The 23,914-nt window shown below is 45.1% G+C and overlaps 1 protein-coding gene across 1 annotated transcript in view; it reads left to right on the top strand.

Annotated features, from left to right (window-relative positions):
- The window catches only part of PLEKHH1 (pleckstrin homology, MyTH4 and FERM domain containing H1), a 380,707-nt gene that overhangs the window by 116,358 nt on the left and 240,435 nt on the right, over positions 1–23,914 (top strand). Inside the window, exons 5-6 of the mRNA XM_085627151.1 lie at positions 11,696–11,779; positions 17,996–18,077. Coding sequence (XP_085483277.1) covers positions 11,696–11,779; positions 17,996–18,077 — 166 coding nt within the window. The remainder of the gene's footprint in view (positions 1–11,695; positions 11,780–17,995; positions 18,078–23,914) is intronic.

Genomic DNA, 23,914 nt, shown 5'->3' with positions numbered 1-23,914 from the left:
AGTGCTTAACTGTAAAGAGTGTGTGCATACTGTCTCAAACATTATGGGTAAAATCAGTGCCAAAGTACAGTTTTGCCATAGGTAGGCCTAGAGACTGGCGTGACATACTATTCCAATGGTAAAAATGGATTCCAAGTGCACATTAAATGTACTGTCATATCCAAGTGCACATTCAATGTACCTTTGTCATATCCTTCTGGCACTAGAGGATTTGGCATGTTTCTCTGACTGTCCTCCTACTTAGAGTCTTGGCTTTTGTTCTTCTGTTGGGCCAAGTTACTTACTCTGCTGGACAGCTGGAGTATGAAGGACTTCCCCACACAATTGGGAACTTTGCCAGTGCGTGGGCCTGTTCCATAGAAAAACAAGCATTTAGAAATGAAATAGGTCTCGCATCATTTTAAGTTAGAGCTATTGCCATAGCTCAACAGCTACCAGACAAATTGCCACTTTGCAGGTACCGAACAGAAAGGATGGGAATGGATTGTGTATATGGTAATTACTTTTTACACTGCACCAATCCTGGGAAGGCACATCTCTAGGACAACAAAGGGGTTAAAACCAGAACTCCTGAGGGGTTCCTCTTGGAGGTTTTGGTGTGAAGAAACCAGATAGCTGTGGAAGTTAAGTGTGTGATTTCAGGCTTTCAACAGACCTCTGAAGTCGCCATCTTGAAATATCCCAAAATGTTATGCAGGAGGGTTGTGACAGTGGCTGGAGTAATGATGTGTCATCCTGAGATTGGACAGGGTGTTTATGTACTGGAATGTTCACCCCCACTTAAAAACCTCTGCATAGGGTCTAGAAGGGGAGAGAGAAGATGCATTGTGCAGGACTCTGAGAACACCAGACCACAGTCTATGGTGCTGAATTCCTTGGACTTAAACCGGATGGGTATCTGTGGATTCACCTCTCCATGCCCATTGGCCCTGGCCCCCTTACACTGTCTGCTGGGGACCCTAGAGGGGGGAGGGGTTTTCCCAGGAACTTATGCAGACTGGGCCTGTAGAGAGGTAACCCTCATCGGATGTCCAACCCCAGACTTACGCTATCGCACATGTGGCCTTCAAGTCACCATGGGGACTATGGAACCTGAAGCGCATAGGCATGGAGGGTATTCTGCCTCGAGGGCTGCAGGGTGCACTGCCAGAGGTGATCCTAAGCTGAGGAGAAGGCCAGGCCCTGCCCAGGGGACGGATCATAAGTAGAGAGAGCAGTAACAAAAATAAATCAAGCTCTCAAAGAAAGACCAGGAGCAAGGTGCCACCTCCCCTGTGAAAATTGCCAGAGTGGAGCCTGAGTAAGCAAGTAAAGTTTGTTCCCGCTGGGGAGGACTGGTTAAACTTGGGCATGTATTTCGTTCTGCTTTGTTTGTCTTCAAATTTCAAGGCTTCCCCCCCTTACTCCCCCCCCCCCCCATCTCCCTAGGCAACAAAGCAGTGGAAATAGTGGCCAGGGGGACGTGCGTGCGCCTGCCTCCTAAATCATACATTGTCCCCAGGGGTCCCATCTCCCCAGGGACTCTTGCAAGAAGAAACCAGGCCTGCTCCAGTTCGAGAATGGCCCTAGTGATCCGCCAGTTCTGTGGGAGCCAAGGAGAGTTGAGTGCTGCCGCCCATCAAACTTGAGTGTCCCTGGGAGCTCCAAGTGCCCAAATTCCCTCTTCCCATACCTGGGAGCTGGCAGGAGCAAAGATTGTGCTGGCTGTCTCCAATGACGACACAGCAGAGTCAGACAGTGTGCGGCGCCAGCCAATGTGGCTAAATGGGTTTTAGGATTTCACCGGGCCCAGATTCCCAACCAAAAATGAAACAAAAGGAAATAAAACCAAACTTTTATTTGGGGCAGGGGATGGCTGATGAATCAATACTGCCAGAGGCAAAAGGACAAAATTAGCATGTTTCCCGCAATGATCCAGGGAGAACGCGACACCATGAAGATGTGTTCTGGTGGCTGCCAGGAGTGCAGCAGCACACAGAGGAGTGTTCCCCAAAGGTTTCAAAAGAATGACCCTCAGTCTCCTTGGCAGTCCAATTTATGTCCCCAGGAGAGGCGTGCCAAAATTTCAAGTGCTCCTGGAGCTAGGGCTTTTGGTGATATCCCTTCTTCATTTTTTATGCACCAGTTTGAGCACTGAAAGCCACTCTTTACATTCCTTTATATGGCTGCTGGTTTTTAAAAACTTGTTCAGACTTTCTTGGTGATGCAGTGTTTAACTTTTTGCGTTTGACTTTTTTTTTTATCATAGATTCATTGTATGCTTGCCTGTCCTTGTAGATGAGTTTCTTTAGGTCTAGCCTACAAGACAGCACATCTGTCTAATTGCAAGAGACCTGTTGTCAGCTTACCAAGCTCTTCCAGTGTGTTTAAAGCTCAGTCATTGCTTACTAGTGGCTGGTTTTATGATCGCTCTTTTGCTTGCTTCTTATTCCATGGCCTGCATTGGGCATCTTGTGTATGTGTTCCTCTCCTCTCGTATAGCTGCTTTACTAGTGTCCTTCGACTTCTTGTTGTTAGGTAACTACATTTATCTTTCTCTATTGTTTCTTTTTTCATAAGCTCCCCACGAAGCATGTGTTTTTTGGTTGTCTTCTTTGTGTGCGTCCCTCCTCCTCCAATTCATTTTTGCTCTCTTATCCGTGTGCTTCACCACTCCCACCTCCTTTCTCATCACTGTGCTTTTCTTCCCCATCCCGCACTGCATGTTGCTTTCTTTCCCAAGTGTTTCTGTGGTGTTCTTTCTGCCTTGTACACCTTCCCTGCTTCTGTGTGTTGCTTTTCCATTTCCTCCCCCAACCTGCTCCTCCATAACCCCCTCTGCCTCTGAACACCGGCTGCTATTTTGTTTACCCTATGTGGCCCTTTCGCTCAAAAATAAATCTTATTTTTTAATTTGCAACGCAAGTTAAATCCATCTGCCTTTGACATGATGTGCGTTAACTTAAGCAGCACTGGTAGAGAATGAACTACATTTTTAAGTGAGGAATCCATTTTCTGGAAGTTTCCCACATTGCAGCTACCTTCCTCTTCTCCTGACACATTTGTTTGCTCGTACTCCCATCTGTTCCTTATATTTATGCACGGTTACTTAAATGGTACAGAGCTAGTTGGTAGCAACTGAGCACTGCAAAAAAGAGAGGTAGGATATAGTTACAAAGGGACCGCCATGGATTTTATCAAAGATGAAGTGTTCCTTATGGAGATAACGTTTCAGCTTTTTGAAGTGAAGGTGTGGGGGTGCTTGTCAGATGGGTGTCTGGATGGAGGTCAGAATTCTTGATTTTGAGCCTGGCAACCAGCATGTGTTGTGTCGACCTCTGGAGATCTTTTTTACTAGGGATGGTGATGAACTGGTGGCAGCGGCATTGGCTTTTATGATGGGCCAACAAAACTTGTAGGTGATGCTGGCAGTCTTTCTGGATTTCTTGAAAGGATGGTGTGATGTGATTTGTTGTACTTTTGCAGTTCCTTGATGAGTCTTTGTGACCCTTTCCACTAGTTTTATGACTGTGTTTGTGGTGCGCCAAGGTTACGTCCTTGCCCCAATCCTATTCCTCCTTTGTACCATTGATTTGGAGAATACTTTAGTTACGGTTGGGGCTGACGTCCCGCAAGTTGAGAAAAAGGCTGTGCCAGCGCTCCTCTATGCAGACGACGCAGTCCTTTTGGCAAGGACTGCGAATGGCCTAATAAAACTCATTGCCAGCTATGTTAGTTCTGTGAAGGACCTAGGGCAGGAGCCAAATTATAAGAAAACGTTTGTAATTATTTGGGCCCTAAAAATACTAAATCCCGCAGTCTGAACATAGAGGGTAAAAACCTGGTGAGGGTTAGTTCCTTCCTGTATCTAGGCCTGGAATTCGATGAAGGTTGTACGTGGCATACCTGCATAAAAAACAGAATAACACAATGTACGCGTGCAGTTGTACTACTTATTCCTTTACAATGTCCATAGGTAAAAAGCCCATAGCCCCAATCTTAGAAATTTCTAAGCGTAAATGTATACCGATCTTAACATATGGCATGGGCATTTGGGGATGCAGGGACGTACTTGCTATGCAGACAGAGGAGAATAGATTTTGCCGTAGAGTTCTAGGAGTTCCCCGTTCCTCGCCGCATTTCTCCCTCCGTCTGGAGTTAGGTCTTGTTTATGTCCAAGATACAATAAATGCCGCACCTCTAGCCATCTGGTGTTCTATCTGGACAAATGAAGAAGCTGATCTTAATTGGGCAATTATTAGAGACTATTTAAGTTGCACTTATGGCCTCTCTATCCCCTGGCTCCAATATATTAAAACCTGCCTCACGGAACTTGGTTGTGCCTCATTGTTTAGGCACCCAGATTCAATCGGTAAAGGGGACCGACGGAGGGTTTTGGATAGCTTCTGAAAGCACAAAGAATTGTCAAGGGAATTGTCTGAAATATCTAAACCCACTGTCGGAGATTATTGCCTTATACAAGTACCTCCCTCCATTGCCCTGTATCTTTTATATGTAAATAATGTGCACAAAAGGAATTTGTTGACTAGATTTAGGCTGGGGTCATTTCGCTGTTTGATAGGCTTCTCCCTGGGCCAGTATTCATCTGAATCTATTACCACTTGCCCTTGTGATGAACATTCAAGCCAAACTATTTTACATTTTGTATTTTTCTGTCAATTTTATCTTCCATTTACAAGGAAATGTTTAATACCTCTTTTGCGCAGGCACACATTTTCTAAGTGTAAAGTGGCTTCATATTTTCTCCAGCAACTCCATGATCGTGATGTTTGTTTTGCCGTTGCGAGTTTTTTCAAGTGCACTTAGCAAAGAGAAGGAGCATGCTGTTTTAAAATCAATGCATTTTAACAGTTTCTGTATATATTGCATTTGTATTGCTGCTAAAATGTCTATTGCTGCTGCTAACTCCTTTATATGACTGATTTTAATATTTAATGCTATTGGATAATATTTGTTGCTATCTACGGATCCAGTCTATCTGCACCGTCACTTTAGTTACGAGCAAATTACTGTTTTGTCTGCAGTCGTACTTCTTTTAAATGGAAAATGTGATTGTAACTTCCTGAGGTGAGTCTGATCTTAATGATGTTTGTTATTATGTTTATCATTTATGACCTGTCTTCGGAAGAACAAATAAAGAAAGAATTGAATTGAATTGACAGTGATTTTGGGGTGGATGGTTTGCTTGAGGGCCTTGGTGACCGCTCTGCTCCCATTTGCAGTAGCATTCATTCTGTTGATGTAATAAGTTACTTTATTTTCAACTATGAGTTTTCTGTGTATTTAGTGGAGTGTCTTCAAACCCTCGAGATATGGCTGGTTCTATGACTTTAGCCACATTTTCTCCTGTCTCATATGGGGGACTTACAGTTTGTAAAGTTTCTAGCATGCCATGAGGCTAAAGATATGGGCTCTGATGTCTGGTTCTTGAATATTAAGGAGTGGTCTCTCTGTTGGTTTGGAGTTTATGGTGAGGACGTCAAGTTGGACATTGATATTTGTTGATAGAGGGGATGAGGCTGCTACAAAGATCAGGTCTTGCTTTGCTGCATTGATGGGGTAGTTCTTGAAAGTACAGAAAACTCACTGAGAAAAAACATCCTTCATCGGGCACCCAGAGCCACATCCTCTCAAGAGGAGCTTCTTGAGTTCTTCAAAATGTCTCACCACTAGTAACTGTCTAGTCTTTTCAGAGTTGTGGAACTTCACTTGGCCCTCACTTGCTCCTAGTTCCTAAAGTATTGTTGCTTCATATTAGCAACAAAGACTAAAGGTAACTGTTGTAATTGTAATTGAAACTCCGTTCCTTTTTCCCCTCCTTTACCTGGTCTTTCCTCTTTTCCCGTTCCCCCTCCCCTTTTCCTCCCATTGGTACGTACCTCTCTGTAGAATCTTGAGGTGAAGCTCACTGTAGAATGTTGAGTGTGCTTCAAACGTCAGCTGGTGCTTGAGGATCTTGGTTCAATAAACATTCTTCTCCTCTACATCCTGAGTTCTACGTATTCTTCAACAGTAACATTCTTAATAGGGTCTAGCCTCATACCTTAGGCTGAACCCTTTTGCTCTGATCTAGCCTTTCCAGCAACCCTGGTGCCACGAGGGAAAACCATACCTTCCTCGTAGGTTTCCATGTAGCAGCAGGCTGCAATTCACTTTGATGTAAAAAAGGGAAATTAACATTTTGCCCCTCCTTTTTTTTTGTTGTTTCAATTTTTTAGTATGTGTTAGTTAATACAATATTTTTTTTTAGGTATACGCTTTTGGGCCATAAGTGTTTCTACTAAATTGTAAATTATAATACTGTATATTGATAACTACACTCCAAAGCTTCTCCGGCAAGCTCAAATTGCTGATGGATACTTCGAACTACAGAGTTCCCACATTTAGAATAGCCCCAGGTGCCAGACTAATCTTCACGTGTTCTATAGCAGTGCTCCCATCATCGCTCAGTGGCACCATGTGTCTTCGTGTTAGCTTTTTTTCTGTCCTAGAAGTCATCGAGCAGGCCCACATATAAGTCCCATACCTTGCACCAACGTAAGTTCCTTTCTTTCCGTGCCTTTGAACGTAGATCTGGAGAAACATTCAATTTTTCATAATTATTCATCAGTATTGACTACTATTTCAAATTGAAATAAAAAACAATGTCTCCACATTTGGGGTTCACACCATTCTAATAGTATCGAAAACAGATGTCAGTAGCAGAACTGCATGAGTGTGTTTTTGTTGTTTAGGCTCAAAGCACAACTCCAATTCGTGCAAGGAGTGTGTCCTCATCCACCCAAAGGCAATCCAGGACAGTGAAGTGAAGCTGTACATCGCCAAGCTTCAAAAAAAGTCACAGACCTTGTGAAAGGCCCACTTCCACTCAGAGTCGAGGGCTTGGGCCCGTTTCTGTTCTCAGAGCTTATCCCATGCCAGGTTGTCTTCACAGTTGAAGTCGTCTGGTAAGTCGAAGTCCAAATTGAAGAGGAAGACAAGAAGACAAAGCGGTACTCGATCCCATTCAGCCACCATCGAGCTAAAGATAAGTTGCGAGGGTGTCAAGGTGCCACTCGATCTCAATCCTTATCCCTGATTGAGGAGTCGAACCCACAGTAGGTCTCGATGTGTCCCGAATTCCCTGGAACATCAACAACATTGCAGCAGGTCGATGCCTTTAAGAGGGCAATGGTGCATATTTTGGCACTGTTCTGGCCTGCCTTCAGGCCCCAAGGATTACCCAAGGATTACCCAAGAATTACCCATTCGCGTTACCACTGGCAGATCCGTCACTGGGCCCTCAGAGCCCTTTGATCCCATCTCGTGTTCTGCACTAATTCCGGTGCTGACTTCATCCCTCTTTCATTGACACCTGTCCTGACAGCGCCTGCACCGGAGCAATCCTCACAGAGCTATCCTCAGAGGTTCTGTCCATCTTTTTGGCTCAAATTCTGATTAGTTTACCACCACTTGGAGATGAAAATTGTGATGATGGGGATAATTTACCTCACAATATGATATAGAATGTTGATACATGGATTTACAGGAAGCCAGTGACTTGATACATCCCAGGATACAGGGTTGATATCCCACAGGAGCCTCCAATGGAAGAAAGTGCTTTTTGCTATAAAAATTAACATGCTGCTGAGGCCGAGGGCCTACAACTATCTTTATGTTGAAATGAGATAAAACATCCTTTTAGAAGATCTGCAAATTTGATCTGCTTCCTCTGAGCTCTTGCTCCCGTTCAACGAGCGCCTAACTGATATTCTTATGGGCACTTGGTCTAAGCCTTGCTTGTGCCTACCACTTTACATGCAGGTAGCCAGGCACCTCAGTTCAGCGCCTGGTAACCCTGATTTTCTTTTCGGAGAGTTTGGTGGTCCAAACTTCCACCAACAAGGTGACCCTAATTAATTCCCCACGACCCTCCAAGATAAGGATTCAAAAAGGATTGAGGCATTTGGAAAACAAATGTTCTTGTCTGCCAGCCTAGCCTTGAGGTCGGTCGACGAAGTTTGCCTACTGGGCCATTTGACGCTTACCCTCTGTGACGTGGCCAGTGAGATCTTGCCAGCAGCCCTGGAAGAATTTATGGCCTCCTTAGCTCAAACAATTCAAGATGGTCATTATACAGCCAAATATGTGATTCATGCTGGTCTGGACAACACCAATTGCTTGGGGCTAGCAGGCGGCACCTGTGTAGTACTCCATGTGGTGCTCCAGTCATAAATGCGATCTACGAGTTTTCTGGAGATGTGTAGGCATCCCTAAAGGATTTGTCTTTTGATGGATCTCGCCTATTTAACCAAACCGCTGATTCTGCCCTAGAACGTTTTTAAAGAAAGCCAGACCATGGCGCGTTCTTTGGGCATTTCAACCCCTGCCACAAGTTTTCCTTATCAGTATCGTCCCTTTTGAAAGTACTCATATTAAAGGTTATTTATCTGCCTTTCCAGCCCCCACCGTTCTTGTTCAAATCACCTGTTACGATGTAGTTTTTTAAAGGTTTAACACACATGTTCGCTCCCAAGCCATTTGTGATGCCACAGTGGGACGTTAATTTGGTCCTGGCGTTTCTTTGTACTTCCTTTGAGCCAATGCACAGCTGCTCGTTGCATCATCTATTTGTAAAGACTGTCCTCATATGATTACTTTAAGCTCCAGGCTCTCTTGGTGCAACCGCACTACAACACCTTTTGTCGAGACAAGCTAGTGATAAGGACCAGGGCTGCCTTCTTGACGAACATCATGACGCCTTTTCACATTCTGCAATCCATCACCCTTCAAACAAAGGTTATTTGCCCTGCCTCACACATTGAAAGAGCAGGACAGATGCTATTGGCTGGACTCCAAAAGAACTTTAAGCTTTTATATCAACCGCACCAAAGACCATCGGGTGGACTATTAGGTTTTTGTACCATTCTCGAGGGTTAAGAAAGATAAGGCTGTGCGGAAAAGTACTCTGTCAAGATGAATAGACCTTTCCAATAAGATCTGCTACACATTTGCCAGAAAGCAGCATTTCGAAGGTATGAGGGCCCATTCCACAGGAGCCAAGACTGCCACCATTTTATTGGCCCTTGGAGTACATATTAATGACATCTGCCAGGCTATGATGTGGACGTCCGTGGACACGCTCATGAACCACTACTGTCTAAATAGCTAGGTCAGACAGGAGGAGCATTTAACCCGTTCGGTCCTGCTGGACGTTTTGATCTGAGCCAGCTACACATGAAGCTGAGGATTCTGCGGTTAGAAACTCATCAGAAGAACAAGTTACTTACCTTTGGTAACACCGTTTGTGGTTGATACTCTATCTAACCATGTGTTCCTCACTGCCCTGCCACCTCCCCGTTCTGTGCAAGGGCTTCTTTTTACCATCTAATTTGACCAGTACCTCCAATTGTTTTTGTGCTTTGCGTCCGATAGCACGGAGTCAAGCAAGTAATTGACGTCGTCATGCAGGGGTCTTGCTTATATGTGGCTCCACTCTGTCACTTCTGAGGTGGAATGAAGCCGATGCAGAGCTACACTGCACCACCTTCCGGCGCAGGGGAGCACTGCTACGGAAAATGGATCAGTCTAGAACCTGGGCAATATTCTAAAGGTGAGGCATCTGCGGTTAGACAGAGTATCCACCAGAAAAAGTATTATCGAAGGTAAGTAAATTGATCATTTGAGCTCAGACCACACAACTAGTTTTGGCACTTGACGGAAAAACCTCTGACTTGTCACGTTCTGTAAACATCTGGAAGTCCTTCTTGCATGAGCTCAACGGAAGGAGTTAATGCTGCAATCTCTCTTCCACCATTTCTCATATCCTCGCTGTCTGCTACCTGACCATCTACCCATAAATACCATGTTCATACATTTGCTGCATATTTTGCTTGAAATGTTCAATATCTCATCTCCCAACATATCCATAGTAATTCCCGTAGTAAAATTACATGCACCTAGCATACTGAATATTAGTAGCTGATGTAGCCATTTGGACGCAGTAGACCCTACTGCTGCCCCCACTTCTGCGTTGTCAGTCTGACGCTATTGCACCAGCGTGCGGGCACTCAAAGTACTTGACACGCTCAAGAGTGTTGAACACTAAAAGGTGCATGTAGGATAGTACTGAGGAGCTGTGGATGAACGCTATGGGTGAGGGGAGAAAATGCAGAGAAGAAGAGAAGGCCATTAATTTGGATGGAACACTAAATGGGCTGGGACACTGAAGAGTAGCGGGGCGAGAGCACTCATTTATCCTGTTTACTTCTATGGATCCTCACTTTACCATTACTGGAATCTAGGGACCCCTCACTGAGACATAACAGGAAACCGGGGAGTCTGGCCTAAGTAATTTTGATGATTTGAACCTCAAAACAATTCACATAAATTTCAGAATCAAGCATTCATCAAATAAAAACACAAATTATATTTTTTTAATTGACAAATAAATGTAAAAAAATCTAACTTTTAATGCGAAGGGTGTAGATTTTCTAAATTCAATTGAGGCGTCCCAGCATCTATACTATATTTTGTTTGATGTACTTGCACTGCTCCCACAAATCAATATGTGGTTACCAATCAAATTTTTAGCCTTCAATTTCAAATTCTTCCACACAGAACGTTTAACATTTTTCAATTTTGCTTATTTATTTATATATAATTAATTCATCTCATAATGTTGTTTACTTTTCAACGCAATCGTGGACTCCTGAGTAGACCTCGCAGACCCCTAGGGGTCCATAGACCACAGGTTAGGAACCACTGTTCTAGAGGCATTTGGAAAACAGTGAAAGCAATGTCCTCCATCAATAACATACCGTGCAATTCTCAGTGGGCCTAACCTGTTCCCTGTATCCAGCCTGCGTGCCATCACTGTCGAGTTGAACTTGTGACTTTGTCCCGGTCTAGCGCTACCAGATGACCACAGTTGGTGTGTTGTGCTTTTAAGCACTATTTTTACCCAAACCGTTAAAATTGCATATCTCCGGTTCTACTAATTGGATTTTTGTTGTTTTGGTGTCAAATAATTTATTAAAATGTACTCTCTTTTTCTAAGTTGATGTGCTACATAAATACTTTAAACATTGCATCTAAGTTGTCTGACTGCGTTTCTGCCAAGCTGCCAGAGGGTTAAGCACAGGTCAATTTAGTGACTATTTGTGGTACACCAGGACAAGAATTGTGGCTGTTGCTTGAGTAGGGTTTCACCCCCTCAACCAACAACCCAATTTACCATAGGAAGCTCGTTTGAGGAATAGTTAAGAGACAGTCAACATGAATGCATGCCTTTGGGCATGCATTCATGTTGAATACAAAGAATGGCCGCATCAGAACTGACTGTTTTTAGGTTTGGCCCTGTTCATGTTACCCAGGACCATTTGTAAATCTATAGGACGCAACCAGCCATCTCTGTGTGTCACTTGTCTAAATGAGCTGCCAATTTATTCTAAAGTTGTTACTCTGGTTACCTGGTTCTGTTTTTGTATTTTTTAGTGTTTCCACGGTTACATTTACTCAGAAAAAACCCCGCCTTACCTGTTCCTTTAATCCTGGCTTTCGGCGTGTATATAATATCAGAATAAACGTCAATTAATGTCATTCTAGTGTGCTCCGTTTCACATTGATGTAATGGCAGCCCTCTAAACAGTACCTGATTGTTGGGTTGTACGCCTTGGCTTTGTCGTAATCCACTTAATCTACTTGTTTACTTCAGGTGCACCTAAGAGCTCAAGAAGCAAAAATCATCGAAGAGAAAGCAGCAAAAATCAAGGAATGGGTGACGTTTAAGCTGAAGGAGGTATGTCTGTTCTGATCCCTGTTTATCGCAGCAGCCTGGGTAATTCATGATAATGACATGCTGGGAACAGATCACATACAGCGCCAAATTGGAGGGTTTGTGGCTCCTTTATTTGCAGACAGTCATCATCATGTTGCTTAGACTAAGAACAGGTCTTTGTCGTCAGCTGCTCAGTTTAAGGCAATGTTTTGGTTCAAAGTCTTTTTATAGAATGGTGGAGGAGACTTTTTAAAATGGAAAAAAGAGATGCAGTCAGTTCATACACTGAAGTGTAACACCCAGAAGAAGACTAGAGGAAGCCACTGGACAGGGCGATGGACCAGAAGAAATACTCTGAGGATTACATGAGGAGGATGTTGAGAAAAAAGTGGGGACGACAGCATAACACCCACATCTAGGGTGATGAGAAGTGGCAGGCATCAGTAGAGCGGGAACCCGTGCCAGTAGTTTCGTAGAGGGTGTTGATAAGTTTCAGGTAGGAGCAGGATGAGGGCGAGACATACTTTGGCTTTGAGAGTGATGACAAACAGCAGACAATAGCAGGACAATAGTGAAAATGAAACAAGCATTGATAAAGCAGATAAGTCTCGATTATGCAAGAGTTTTTGGCTTTGTCAATGCCTTTTAGCCATGTTGTACAGCAGCTTGTCTGTGCAGCATGACGCGAAGCCAGCACTGGCTTCGCGTCATAGCGATTATTTTTTTTCCGGTGGAAGAGCGGGATGGGCAAGGGAGGGGGTATGGTCAAATAATAGCGGAGGGGTGGGGACGAAGCAGACAGCAACATGGAGAAGTGATGGGTAAGAGGGAAAGCAGCAACATGTTTGAAAAAAATAGCACTTTAATCAGGGCGCAAACAGACATCAATTAAATAATCTGTGCTTGGTCCATGCGTCAGAAAAAGGAACGGAAGTGACGCATCGCCTCTGCTGGCCATTAAGGATGCAGCAAAGCAGAGTGACATAGACTCCAACAAATCGGTAAGCAATGGGTGGGTTGCAAGTCCTATGTTTTATACAATAGAGCCTCGCTAGGGAGAGCGCATATTCATGCACTGTCACAAGCTGTCCCCTAAAAAAACCAGACACATAGGCCCTGATTATTAGTTCCATCATACTGACGGGGTGCAAACTCCCTATTCTAAATTAATGTTTCTGATGGATACATCTACCTGCAGATTCCTTACCTTAGAATACTCCCCAGGCTGCTTCCAGAAAATATTTCCTTATCTGTGTCCCTGTGAGCCTTTAGGTAGCACAATACAGCTGTGTGCTAATGTCTGATCCTTTATTTTTCACACCTTTGGATGCCGATCCAGGGCTCCTGCTCTCATATCTGTTGATTTCCGATGATATCTAAAACAATGTCACCATTGTGCTAGGGAATGATGCCAGCAGATGTCAGTTACTGGCCCACATGAGGTGTGTCTTCGGTGTTTGGGCTTGGGATGTGACTAATTTGTGCAATAAGTGTGCCCTCATCCATCTGAAGGCGATCTGAGAGCGGGAGTCAAGCAGTATGTCGCTAAACACAAGAAGTTGCGGCATTCACGCAAGTCCCACTTACGACCCACATGGACTCTGTCCCGAGGCTGTTCCTGTGACTACTCAATTTTGGAAGTGTAAGAATAAAATTACTAAAGGGACAGCAACATGAAATTAACATTAGACATAAGGGTAAGATGGTGAGAGACTTCCTTTTAACAATGCCCTTACTAATACTTTGACAGGCACTTGATCGAAGCTTTGTTCTTGCCCACCTGTGAATAGGCAGGTGGCCAGACATCACATACCGGGGCCAGGTTTTCTCATCAAGCACTTATTGTACAGGTCTCAACCAGTAAGGTGATTCTTAACTCGTTTCTTCCACCATTGTAGCACTGTGCTCTGTAAATGCTGTGTGTTTGCTGTGCCATTACACACATGCCATTTTGAATTTGGCCAGCAAGATCTTATCCATCTTGGGACTTCTGTGGCCCAGATGATCCATGAGGGACAGGACTTTGCCTTTTGTTATCCACACGTATGGACATTACTGATTGCTTAGGTAAGGCAACCAGTGCCAGTGTTGTCCTTTCTTGACGTGCACAAATGTGTTCTACAGGATTTTCTGATGATGTTTAGGCCTCCGTCATGGATATGACTATTAATGGATACCAACTTTTGAATACGAATACCATAGAGCTCTTTAAGGACAGCAGGGCTTATGCGCACTGCTTGGGGCTGTTGACCCCGGCTAGTATAGACAGCTAACATTCCCAACCAGTGATGCAGCAGGCAGCTCATTCCTTACAAAGCCATGGATGTAGATGTGGCAGGCAGCATGCAGGCCAGCAGGGACAGAAGTCCTACACTTCCTCTGCTACAACGGACACCAAACCACTTTAGTTTTCCCTTAGTGATGCATGCCCAACCAGTGAGGGATAGGATTTAACACTTCTTCCCATGTTGGAGATCCATTTCGTCTGGCAGATGGGTTTTACAAATCATTCAAAATGACTATACCCTGCCTTTTCCATCCACGATCCCCACTATTCATCCAACAGCAGAGAGAATTTAGGAAAAGCACCTGTCTGCTCTGTTGCAAGAGTTGCGGTTGCTGCTCTCCAAGGTGCTATTGAGAGGGTGCTGAAATCAGAAAGAGAGGGTGGATGTAATTTTTGCCGTTTCCTCATTCCGTAGGACTGGGGCCTGAATCCTCTTCTGGATCTTCAGCCTCTGAATGCCTTCTTGCAGAATGACAAATTCAACTCAAAATAACTCCACTGTGCCAGATCCTGTCTTCTCTGGATCTGGACAACTGGATGGTACCTTTGGACCTGTAGAATGTGTATTTTCATAAACCCATCCTGCAATCCCACAAACTATTATCTTCGATTCAGGGTAGGCCAGTAAATGTTCTAGTTTACTGTGCTCACCTTTGGCTGCACCCACAGTGTTAAGGAAAGTGATGGTGTTGGTTGCTTCCCATCTTTTGAAATTTTGGAAATCCATATTCTCGTACGACTAGCTGTGGCTTGACACAGTTAGTCGTTGACCACATCTGGATGATGGTAAACCTTTTCACTTTGTTGGGGTTCACTATCAATAAGACAAAGTACCACCTGACTTTTTTCACTGGGGTACATTCTTTGGGGTTGTCCTGGACACAGTAGTGTTCATGGCTTTCCCTCTACTGCAAAGAGTCCACGATATTTGGCTTTGAGCCCAATGTTTGAGGCTCTGTAATGGAATTTGAAGTTTTAGTGAGCAAAGCACCAAGACAGTATGGCTGGTGCTATTTTGGTCTCACAAGAGGCAGTGCAAGACTTGCAGAGGTGGCTACTCAAACACATTTAGTCCCATAGCAGACCCTTCACCTTTCCCAGCCCAGACCTGGTTGTGTTGACTGATGTGTCTCTGTTGGGCTGGAGAGATGGAGATCAGGGAACTCCAGTCTTTGACAGAAGTTGCGGGCCATTTGTCTGGCTGTGAAGACCTGAAGGCCTTTGTGCTCTCCATCAAGAGGAGGCGATGCAGCTTCTCATGATAACACGACCTCAATGTATTACTGCAACAAGCTGGGTGGAGAGAGGTCCTGGGTCCTGTTTCAGAAGGCTCTGTCCCTTGGAGGTGGTTGGAGCGTGAGGGCATTTTACCAGTCGCAAGCCACCTAGCAGGGTCCTGAATGCCAGAGAAGACAAATTGAGCCGGCGGTGTCTGTCAGATCATGAGTGGCATCTACACCCCGAGATGCAGCAGGACATCTCCCAGCAGTTTGGGGAAAACTGGCTAGATCTTTTTGCCACTGTTAAGAACACGCACTGTTGAAAGATTTGTGCATTTGGGTTTCCGCAAAAAAACTCATCTGGAGATGCATTCTAGTTGGAATGGAACACAGGATTGCTAAACACCTCGCCTCTGCCTCTCTACCACAAGTTCTGAAAAAGCTCAGGAACAATCGTCCCAGGACATTCTATGGTTCTGGATTGGGCCTCCAGAGTGTGTTACCCATACCTTCTGGGCATCAGCATCTGTCCCCCAATCAGGCTGCCACTTTGATAGTACCCTTTAGCTCAACAACAAGGCAGGATCCACCATTCAACTTTGTGCATCTACACCTACATGCATGGACATTGAGCAGCTCCAGTTGCCTGTGCTTGGTCTGCCACTTAAAGGGTGGACTTCATCTTTACCCCAGATGCCCTTCCACAAAAATAATTTGTGCCGGGGACTTGGAAAAATGCATGGCTCATATAGGCATTTGCAGGACTGACTCCTTATAAGCAAAGCTGTTTTAAGTTCTGTTGTTTGCTTTATCTTTATTCCAGCAAGTCCTTTCAGAGGGCACTATAAATGGTTATTTTTCTGGCGTTCTACATATGCTGGGCCCAACATCCTTGTTTTACTCACCTGTTGTGTTAAAGTTTATTAAAGGTTTGTCAGACGTGTTCCTTCCAAAACTGTTTGTGATGCCACAGTGCGACCGTAATGTGGTTTTGACATTTCTTACGTGTACACCCTTGACTGATACAGAACTGCTCGCTACATCTCCTGGCCTTAAAAACAGTTTTCCTCATTGCGGTTAAATCAACACATTGCATGAGTGAACCTCCAAAATTTTTTAAAGCAGCCACCCTACACTACCAATTTCCTGGACAAGCTGGTGCTGAGGACTCGGGCAGCATTTTTTTAACCAAACGCCACTTCCATGTTGAGCAATCCATCACCCTGCCAGTGTTTTTGCTCCACCTCACTCTTTGAAAGAGGAGGAGGAAAGCCTCTATTGGCTGGACCCCAAATAGGCTTTAAACTTTTACATTCATCATACCAAGCACCATCTAGTGGACAATCCACTTTTTTGGGGTCCCCTGGAGTAAAGAAGGCAAAAGGTGGCGCAGTGCTCTCATATCTATTCTAAGGTGAGGAATGTGAAGAAGTTACTTACCAGCGACAAGGCTTTTTCTTGTGGATACTCTATCTAACCGCAGATTCCTTCCTTCTCTCCCACCTCCTCATTCTGTGGAGTGGTCTCTTTTTAATATCTATAAAGGTCCTAAGTAAGAGTACAGCATATTGTTACCAAAAATTGTTCACGCTCTGCTTCTGATGGCTCGGAAAGGGGGAAGACAAATTAGCGGCAGCTTGCACGGATAGCACTTTAATACAGCTCTAGTTCATCTCTTCTGGGGATGGTGTGGAGTCAGCGTGGAGCCATACAAAGCTACCTATCAGAGTGCAGGAGCACTGTTGTGGAAAGGTATTCCAGATGGCGTGGCATCTGGGGAGTACTCTTAGGTGAGGAATCAACAGTTGAAGTATTCTCCAGAAAGAGCGTTACCAAAGGTAAGTAAGTTGTTCCACTGTGCAGTAACACTGTTCCAGTACAGTGCAATTACAAGCTAAACTCCATGCTATTGGGTTTAAACATGTGAGAATGGATTTTCCAGTTGTAAATCCTCACACACTTCCCAGTTCCGTGGGACTTAAAACATACATTTACCCCCTCTGAGCAGGTGGTAAATGTATACTGATGACTTCATGTCTGGTGGGGATGGGTGGAGGGAGGTGGGTGTCAGGAGAAGGGGAAGGAAGGGAAAGCTAAGTTTTGGCAGGTCATGCAATATCTTTCTGAGCAGTATTACTGCCTAGAAAATCAAGCCCGGTGTACAACACCCTGCAAAAACGAGTGTGGGATCATCGATGCACTGAAAATCAGAAGGAACTGAATTCCATGCGGTAATTCCGCTCTGCCTGACTGATAATCAGGGCTGTAGAGGGCGATTACAGAAAGTAGATAAAGAGCGATGAGTGTATGTTTAAAACTCTGAGGTTTAACTCTTCGAAGGAGATGACAGGAGGCTGGTTGGAACCAGGGTTGGGTGCCTCCTAGAGGGTGATCAACTCAGGCAGCTTGAACAGAACTGCAGGTAGTAAATAATACTCTGAGGATAACGCAGGGGTGGCGATAAGAAGCAGCAGGAGCTAGATAGCCAAAGTGTCCTCCTGGCCAATACATTTTGCATTATATTAATTCCTGGAATAATATATCGGTATACCTCTAGAAGAAAGCCAGTAACAACTGAACCAGTATGGTAAGGTCACTAGGATTTCATCAGCTGCACGACCGCCATATTGTGTTAATTATCTGAAAATTACAGGCATATGTGCACACATACACAAGTAGGAACCAGATAGCATGACAAGATGCTAAATGGATGTTTTATCCCTGTCTTAGCTCGAGATGGAAAATTACCAACTGAAGATCCAGAATCAAAAGCAGGTGGAACAATTGCAAGCGCTTGAGGACACCCTTCAAGGTAAGGTTTCCTTAGTCGTGTCTGGAATACTTTATACAACAGGATTCCATTCTTTCAAGCACATATGCACCGACATGAATAAGCGTTACATCGGTAGCAGTGACTCAATAGAGTCGGCCCATCAGGTCCACAACCATTGTAACTGGCTGTTGTCTACCCCACTCTACTCCATATTCCCCACTCTGATCTATCCCACTACACTCCAATCTACCCAAATCCACTCCACTCCACAGGTACTGCAAGTAGGTTTGGTGGGAGGCGCAGAAGCACCCCCATAATAACTATCCTGGAGTTCAGAAGGTGAACGAGCAATAACAAATGCCTTTAAAATGTGCTTTTATCTCGACCGATTTGCTGTGTGTTCAGAGACAAAAGTCAAACACAAACTATGTCTTCTGGCAAATTTAAGCATATTCTTTTAACATGGTGATTAGTGTTTACTTTTCTTTAACTGCAAAGTTCGAGGACTTTTTAAAGTGATCTATCTGACAATCTTGCTAGGGTGCACAGAGTGGGAAGGGAAAGGCTGTGGGATGTTGGTTTCTTTCTAACACAACAAAACTTAAATACCTTTTAATTAACTGTGTAAATATTTCAAAATAAGAAGATAAAAAGCACCAATGAAGCACATTTGTTTGCATTTCTGAAGGGTGTTGGATACAAACATTTTCATAGGATCAGAACAAATCAAGACACTTTACTTGGTGATTTCCAAATTATAAATATTTGCTGAAAAGGGTTTAACACGTTTTCGTTTGTGAGCTATAATTTTAACAGTAAAACTGCATGTCAGTACGATTGGTGGCCACTCCATGCTTTACTAATTTATTTACGATGGGGTTCTCCAAAATGCACCACCAGCTAAACACCACACCCATACCACTCTCCTGCTGAGTGGGCGCGGCTTGCTTGAAATACTTATTCTTCATGTGACACTTGGATGTTTACGACTTCTCTGATGTAACATTGTTGGCATCATCCCTACTCTGGAAATTGTTACAGCAGCACTGCTCACATCTTCCCCAGTCTACACCATTGCAATCTACCATACTCCAGTCTGCTACAGCCGGTCCTACTCCACTCCAATCTACCTCACTCCAGTCCAGTCTGCCCCACTCCTGTTTACCCCACTCCAATCCACCCAATATACTCCACTCCACCCCAATCTACCACACCCCACTCCACCTCACTCCATTTCAATCTACACTACACCACTCCACTCCAGTCTATTACCACTCCAATATTCTACCACTCCAATGTACACCATTTCAATCTACCCCACTCCAATCTACCACACCCCACCCCAAACTACCACACCCCACCCCAATCTACCCCACTCCATTCCAGTCCACACCACTCCACTCTACCCCACTCAAATCTACCTTTTTCCACTCAAAAATACCCCACTCCACTCAAATTGACCTCACTCCACCCCACACCACTTGTGTCTATCCATCCCACTACACCCCACTCCAGTGTACCCCATCCCACTCCACCCCACTCCACTACATTCTACCCACATCCCTCCAGTCTACCCCAATCTACCCCACTTCACTCCAGTCTACTCCACTCCAACGCATGCTACCCCACTCCCCTCTAATCTACCCAACTCCACTCCAGTCTATCTCACTCCATCTAACCCACTAGTTTTCACTCCAATCTACCCCACTTTGCTCCAATATACCTCACTCTGCTTCAATCAACTCAAATCCACCCCACTCCTCCCCAATCCAATCTAGCCCACTCCAATCTACCCCAATCCACTCCACTATGACCCAGTCTTCCCCACTCGACTACAACCTACCCCAATCTACTCTGCCTCAATGTACCCCATTCCACTTCACTACAGTCTACCTTCAACTACTCCACTCCAATCTATCCCACTCCAGTCTACCCCACTCCTGTCTACCTCACTCCACTCCAGTCTACCCCAATCTACCCCACCCCAATCTACCCCTCTCCATTTTACCCCACTCTACTCCAATCTACACCACTCCACTCTACCCCAATCTACCCCGTTCGAATCCACTCCAATCTACGCCACTTCAGTCTACTCCAATCTTCCCCACTCCAATCTAACCCATTCCGCACCAATCTCCCCAACTCCACAATCTAACCCACTCCACTCTACCCCACTCCAATCTACCCCACTCCAATCCACTCCCCACTTTCTACTCCAATCTACCCTACTCCACTCCAGTCTACACCACTCCAATCTAACCCACTCTAATCTACCACAGTCTCCCCAAATCTACCCTGTTGCACGCCAATCTACCCCACTCCAATCTACTTCACTCCCCACTCCACCCCAATCTACCCAACTACACTCCATTCTATTCCACCCCTATTTACCCCACTACACTCTAATCTTCCCCACTCCAATCAAATCTACCTGCTCCGACTATACCCCACTCCAGTCTACAACACTCCACAGCACCATAACCTACCCTACTCCAATCTACCCCATCCCACTGTACCTCACTCCAATCTACCCCACTCCTCTCCCCTCTACCCTACTCCACTCCAATTGACCCCACTCTACCCCACCCCACTCCCTCCAATCTACCCCATTTCAATCTACCCCACTCATCCCACCCCACTGCATTTTACCACACTACATCCCACCCACTCCATTTTACCCCCCTCCATCCCACCCCACTCCGCCCCATTCCATTCTAACCTACTCTACTCCACTACAATCTACCCCACCCCACCCCACCCCACCCCACTAACTTTTAGTAATGCTCAAAGCAGCCACACTGGTGTACAACATGGCACAGAGGCGCCTAGGCGCAACCTATTGGCTTTGCCAGTATTTGTTTTATTTTGTGTTTTTGGACTGGAGGAATCCTATCAATGAAAATATTGTTCCTTAAATTATTTTTTATATGGCCATTTATACCACAATCTTCATTTCTAAGCGCTGTAAATGTGAGATGTTTGTATTACCCAGTTGTATGTTCTGTAATTTGATGACCTCTGTTCAACGGAGAAAAACTGAGATTATGATTTTGGGCAATACTCTCAGTTTTAATCCCAGCATGATGTGGCCCCCTAGCATGGGCCCAGCACCAGTCCCGAAAGCAGAAATGAAGAGCCTCGGGGTATGGCTGGACCAGGACCTGAGCCTTAGGACCCAGGCCAGGAAAACGGCAGCCCTCTGCTATGGCTTACTTAGAATGGCCCTCCTTTCTTTCGAGGCCAGGAAAGTACTGGTCCAATCATTAATACTTTCGAGATTGGACTCCGGAAATGCTCTGTCGCTCCCATCTCCGCAGTCACAAGACTCCAATCAGTACAAAACAGTGCAGCGAGACTCCTGACGGGAACCACCAATAGACTCAGCAAAACCGGCCCTCCGTTCCCTCCATTGGCTCCCGGTTCAGGAACGGGTTAGGTTCAATGCCCTGTGCTTAGTGCATAAGTCAATGCAGGGACTTTGTCCTCCTATTATCTCCACCATGATTCGTCCATATAAAGCCAACCGGAACCTTCGATCAGACGATCTGTACCTGGCAGAGATCCCTAGGATCAAGAGGTCTAGGAGTGGCGGTATACTTTTTTCATATAATGCCTCCAAACTCTGGAACTCCCTGCCCCTCCACCTCCGCACAATCCCTAACCATCTGGCTTTCCGGACGCAATTAAAGACCATGCTCTTCCCTTAGCCCTCTGTCTCCCCTGTGTCAGTTACTAGCGCTGGGATGCTTCCGGGTAGCCATGCGCTCTACAAATGTCTTTCCATTCCATTCCATGGAAGGCTGAGCTGGCCATGCCTCTAGATCACTGCATTTGTCAGCGACAAACATTCAGCTTACTGAGGTAGCCTGTCGGCCACTTTCTTCAGCCCCATTAGCCTAACTCTCAAAAAGTCCACCTCTTTTGCCTGCATAATTTCCTTCTTGCTCTATGCACCTCTATGTGCCTTTCCTTCCTCTGTCCACTGCTGCAGAGGACAAACAAAGGGCAGGGGGGGGGGTCAGTCGAACCTGCTGTGTGGAATTGGTAAGTTACAAACAGTGACCTTGATTGAATGGGTGAATGGCTTGACTAGGATAGGCAGTCTGCATCTGCACTCATTGGGGTTAACTGTAAGGGACCTGGCATAATGGCAGACCACTTACAGTTGAGCGCATGCACACCTTTTGGTCACTAGAACAGTGCCTATAGCATAGGAAACATATGTGGTGTGCCTAGGTGCTCCACGCGCCCCAGAGATTACCCTGGAAGTAGTATTTCTAACTGTGCTTCCACTATAAAAGACAGTGCCCGGGTATATTTTAACACAGGAGACAGGCCAGGTGAACACATTAACTCCTGGCCCATGGTTTAAAGTGGGATTCTCCTACTTCGCGATACACTTCTGTTTATGTCTTCCACCTGGAAGCCACAGAATGGAGGCTCTTTTCATGGTTTTCTGTGACCAAGGATTTACGTGTCCTTAAAAAATAATCCTCGCGCTTACTTCAACAGTCCATATTTAGAGAAATAATGTCTTAGATAAGGACTGTTCATTTTGAGGTGCAGGGTGGCAGCATACAGATTATGCTTTATTTCATCCCACAGTCACTTTTGATTGAGGATTTGTTTTTATTTATATCGTTCACATTTTTCTTTACCAGTATGATAAGTTATGGTATTATAACTGCACATTGCATTTTTCTTATTGGAATGTAGTCAATATTAGAACATTGGAATGTTGGGAGCTCCACTGAAGACAATGGAGTGCTCCCTGCTTCTACGGACCGGTAAAGGCCCGCAGAGCAACATTCCAATGTTTTACAAAGGCCTCTCGGAGCTCGAGGGTATTTAAATCCCCTTGAGCTTCGAGAGGCCTTTGTTTTGTTTGTTAGAACATTCTGCCCTCTAGTGACAGAATGTTCTAATAGCCTTACAGCCCTTCATAGCAGGGCAATTTCGGCTATTAAAGTCCTGTCCCTTGTTAAAGTCCCTCGCCTTCGGCTCAGGCCGTTAACGTGGGAGCGGGCCTTTAATAGCCGGTATAGCCTGCTACGGCGGGCTATAAGGCTATAGTATAGGTGTGCATCCATATAGCCTTATAGCCCGCCGTAGCGGGCTATACCTGCAATTAAAGGCCCACTCCTGCGTTAAAGGCCCGAGCCGAAGGCCTTTGTAAAACATTGGGATGTTGCCTTTACTGGCCCGTAGAAGCAGGGAGCACTCCATTGTCTTCAGTGGAGCTCTCAACATTCCAATGTTCTAATAGATAGTTATGAAATGGGCCCTTTTTATCATCTTCAGCAGGGCTTGCGTTCCTGGTGCAGGCAGAACTAGGGCTGGTGCCTGATAGTACAGGGCCTGGCGAGTCACTGTGTTAGCCCTTCCCCTCACTAATAGTGGTAGTGCCCCCGCAAGCTAATGACGGCAGGAATCCTAGACATTAATGGTGATGGTACTCCCAAGCACCAATGATAGTAGTGCTCCTAGACACTAATGATAACTAGGCGTTAATGGTGGTAGCACACAAAACACTAATGGTAGTACTCACCGGTGCTAATGGTGGTAATGCACTTGCATTGCAATGATGGTAGTACTCTTCATAGATTAATGATGGTAGTTTTCCCAGGCCCTAATGTCTCATGCACCAATGATGCTTGTACTTTCATAGACTAATGACGGAAGTCCTCTCACACACTATTGATGGTAGAACTCCCTGGTGCTAATGGTGGTCGTACTCTCACCCAGCAGTGATGGCAGTAGTCCCACTTACAAATGATGTTAATACTTTCCCAAAGTATTGATGGCAGTACTCACAGGTGCTATTGGTGGTGCAACTTGTAACAATGTTGGAAATCCCCTCTGCCCCCACTTACCTG

Source organism: Triturus cristatus, chromosome 9 (genome assembly GCF_964204655.1).
Source record: "Triturus cristatus chromosome 9, aTriCri1.1, whole genome shotgun sequence".
NCBI classification, from domain to species: Eukaryota; Metazoa; Chordata; class Amphibia; order Caudata; family Salamandridae; genus Triturus; species Triturus cristatus.
The sequence above is the reverse complement of the archived record's forward strand: the minus strand, read 5'-3'. Positions and strand labels throughout refer to the sequence as shown.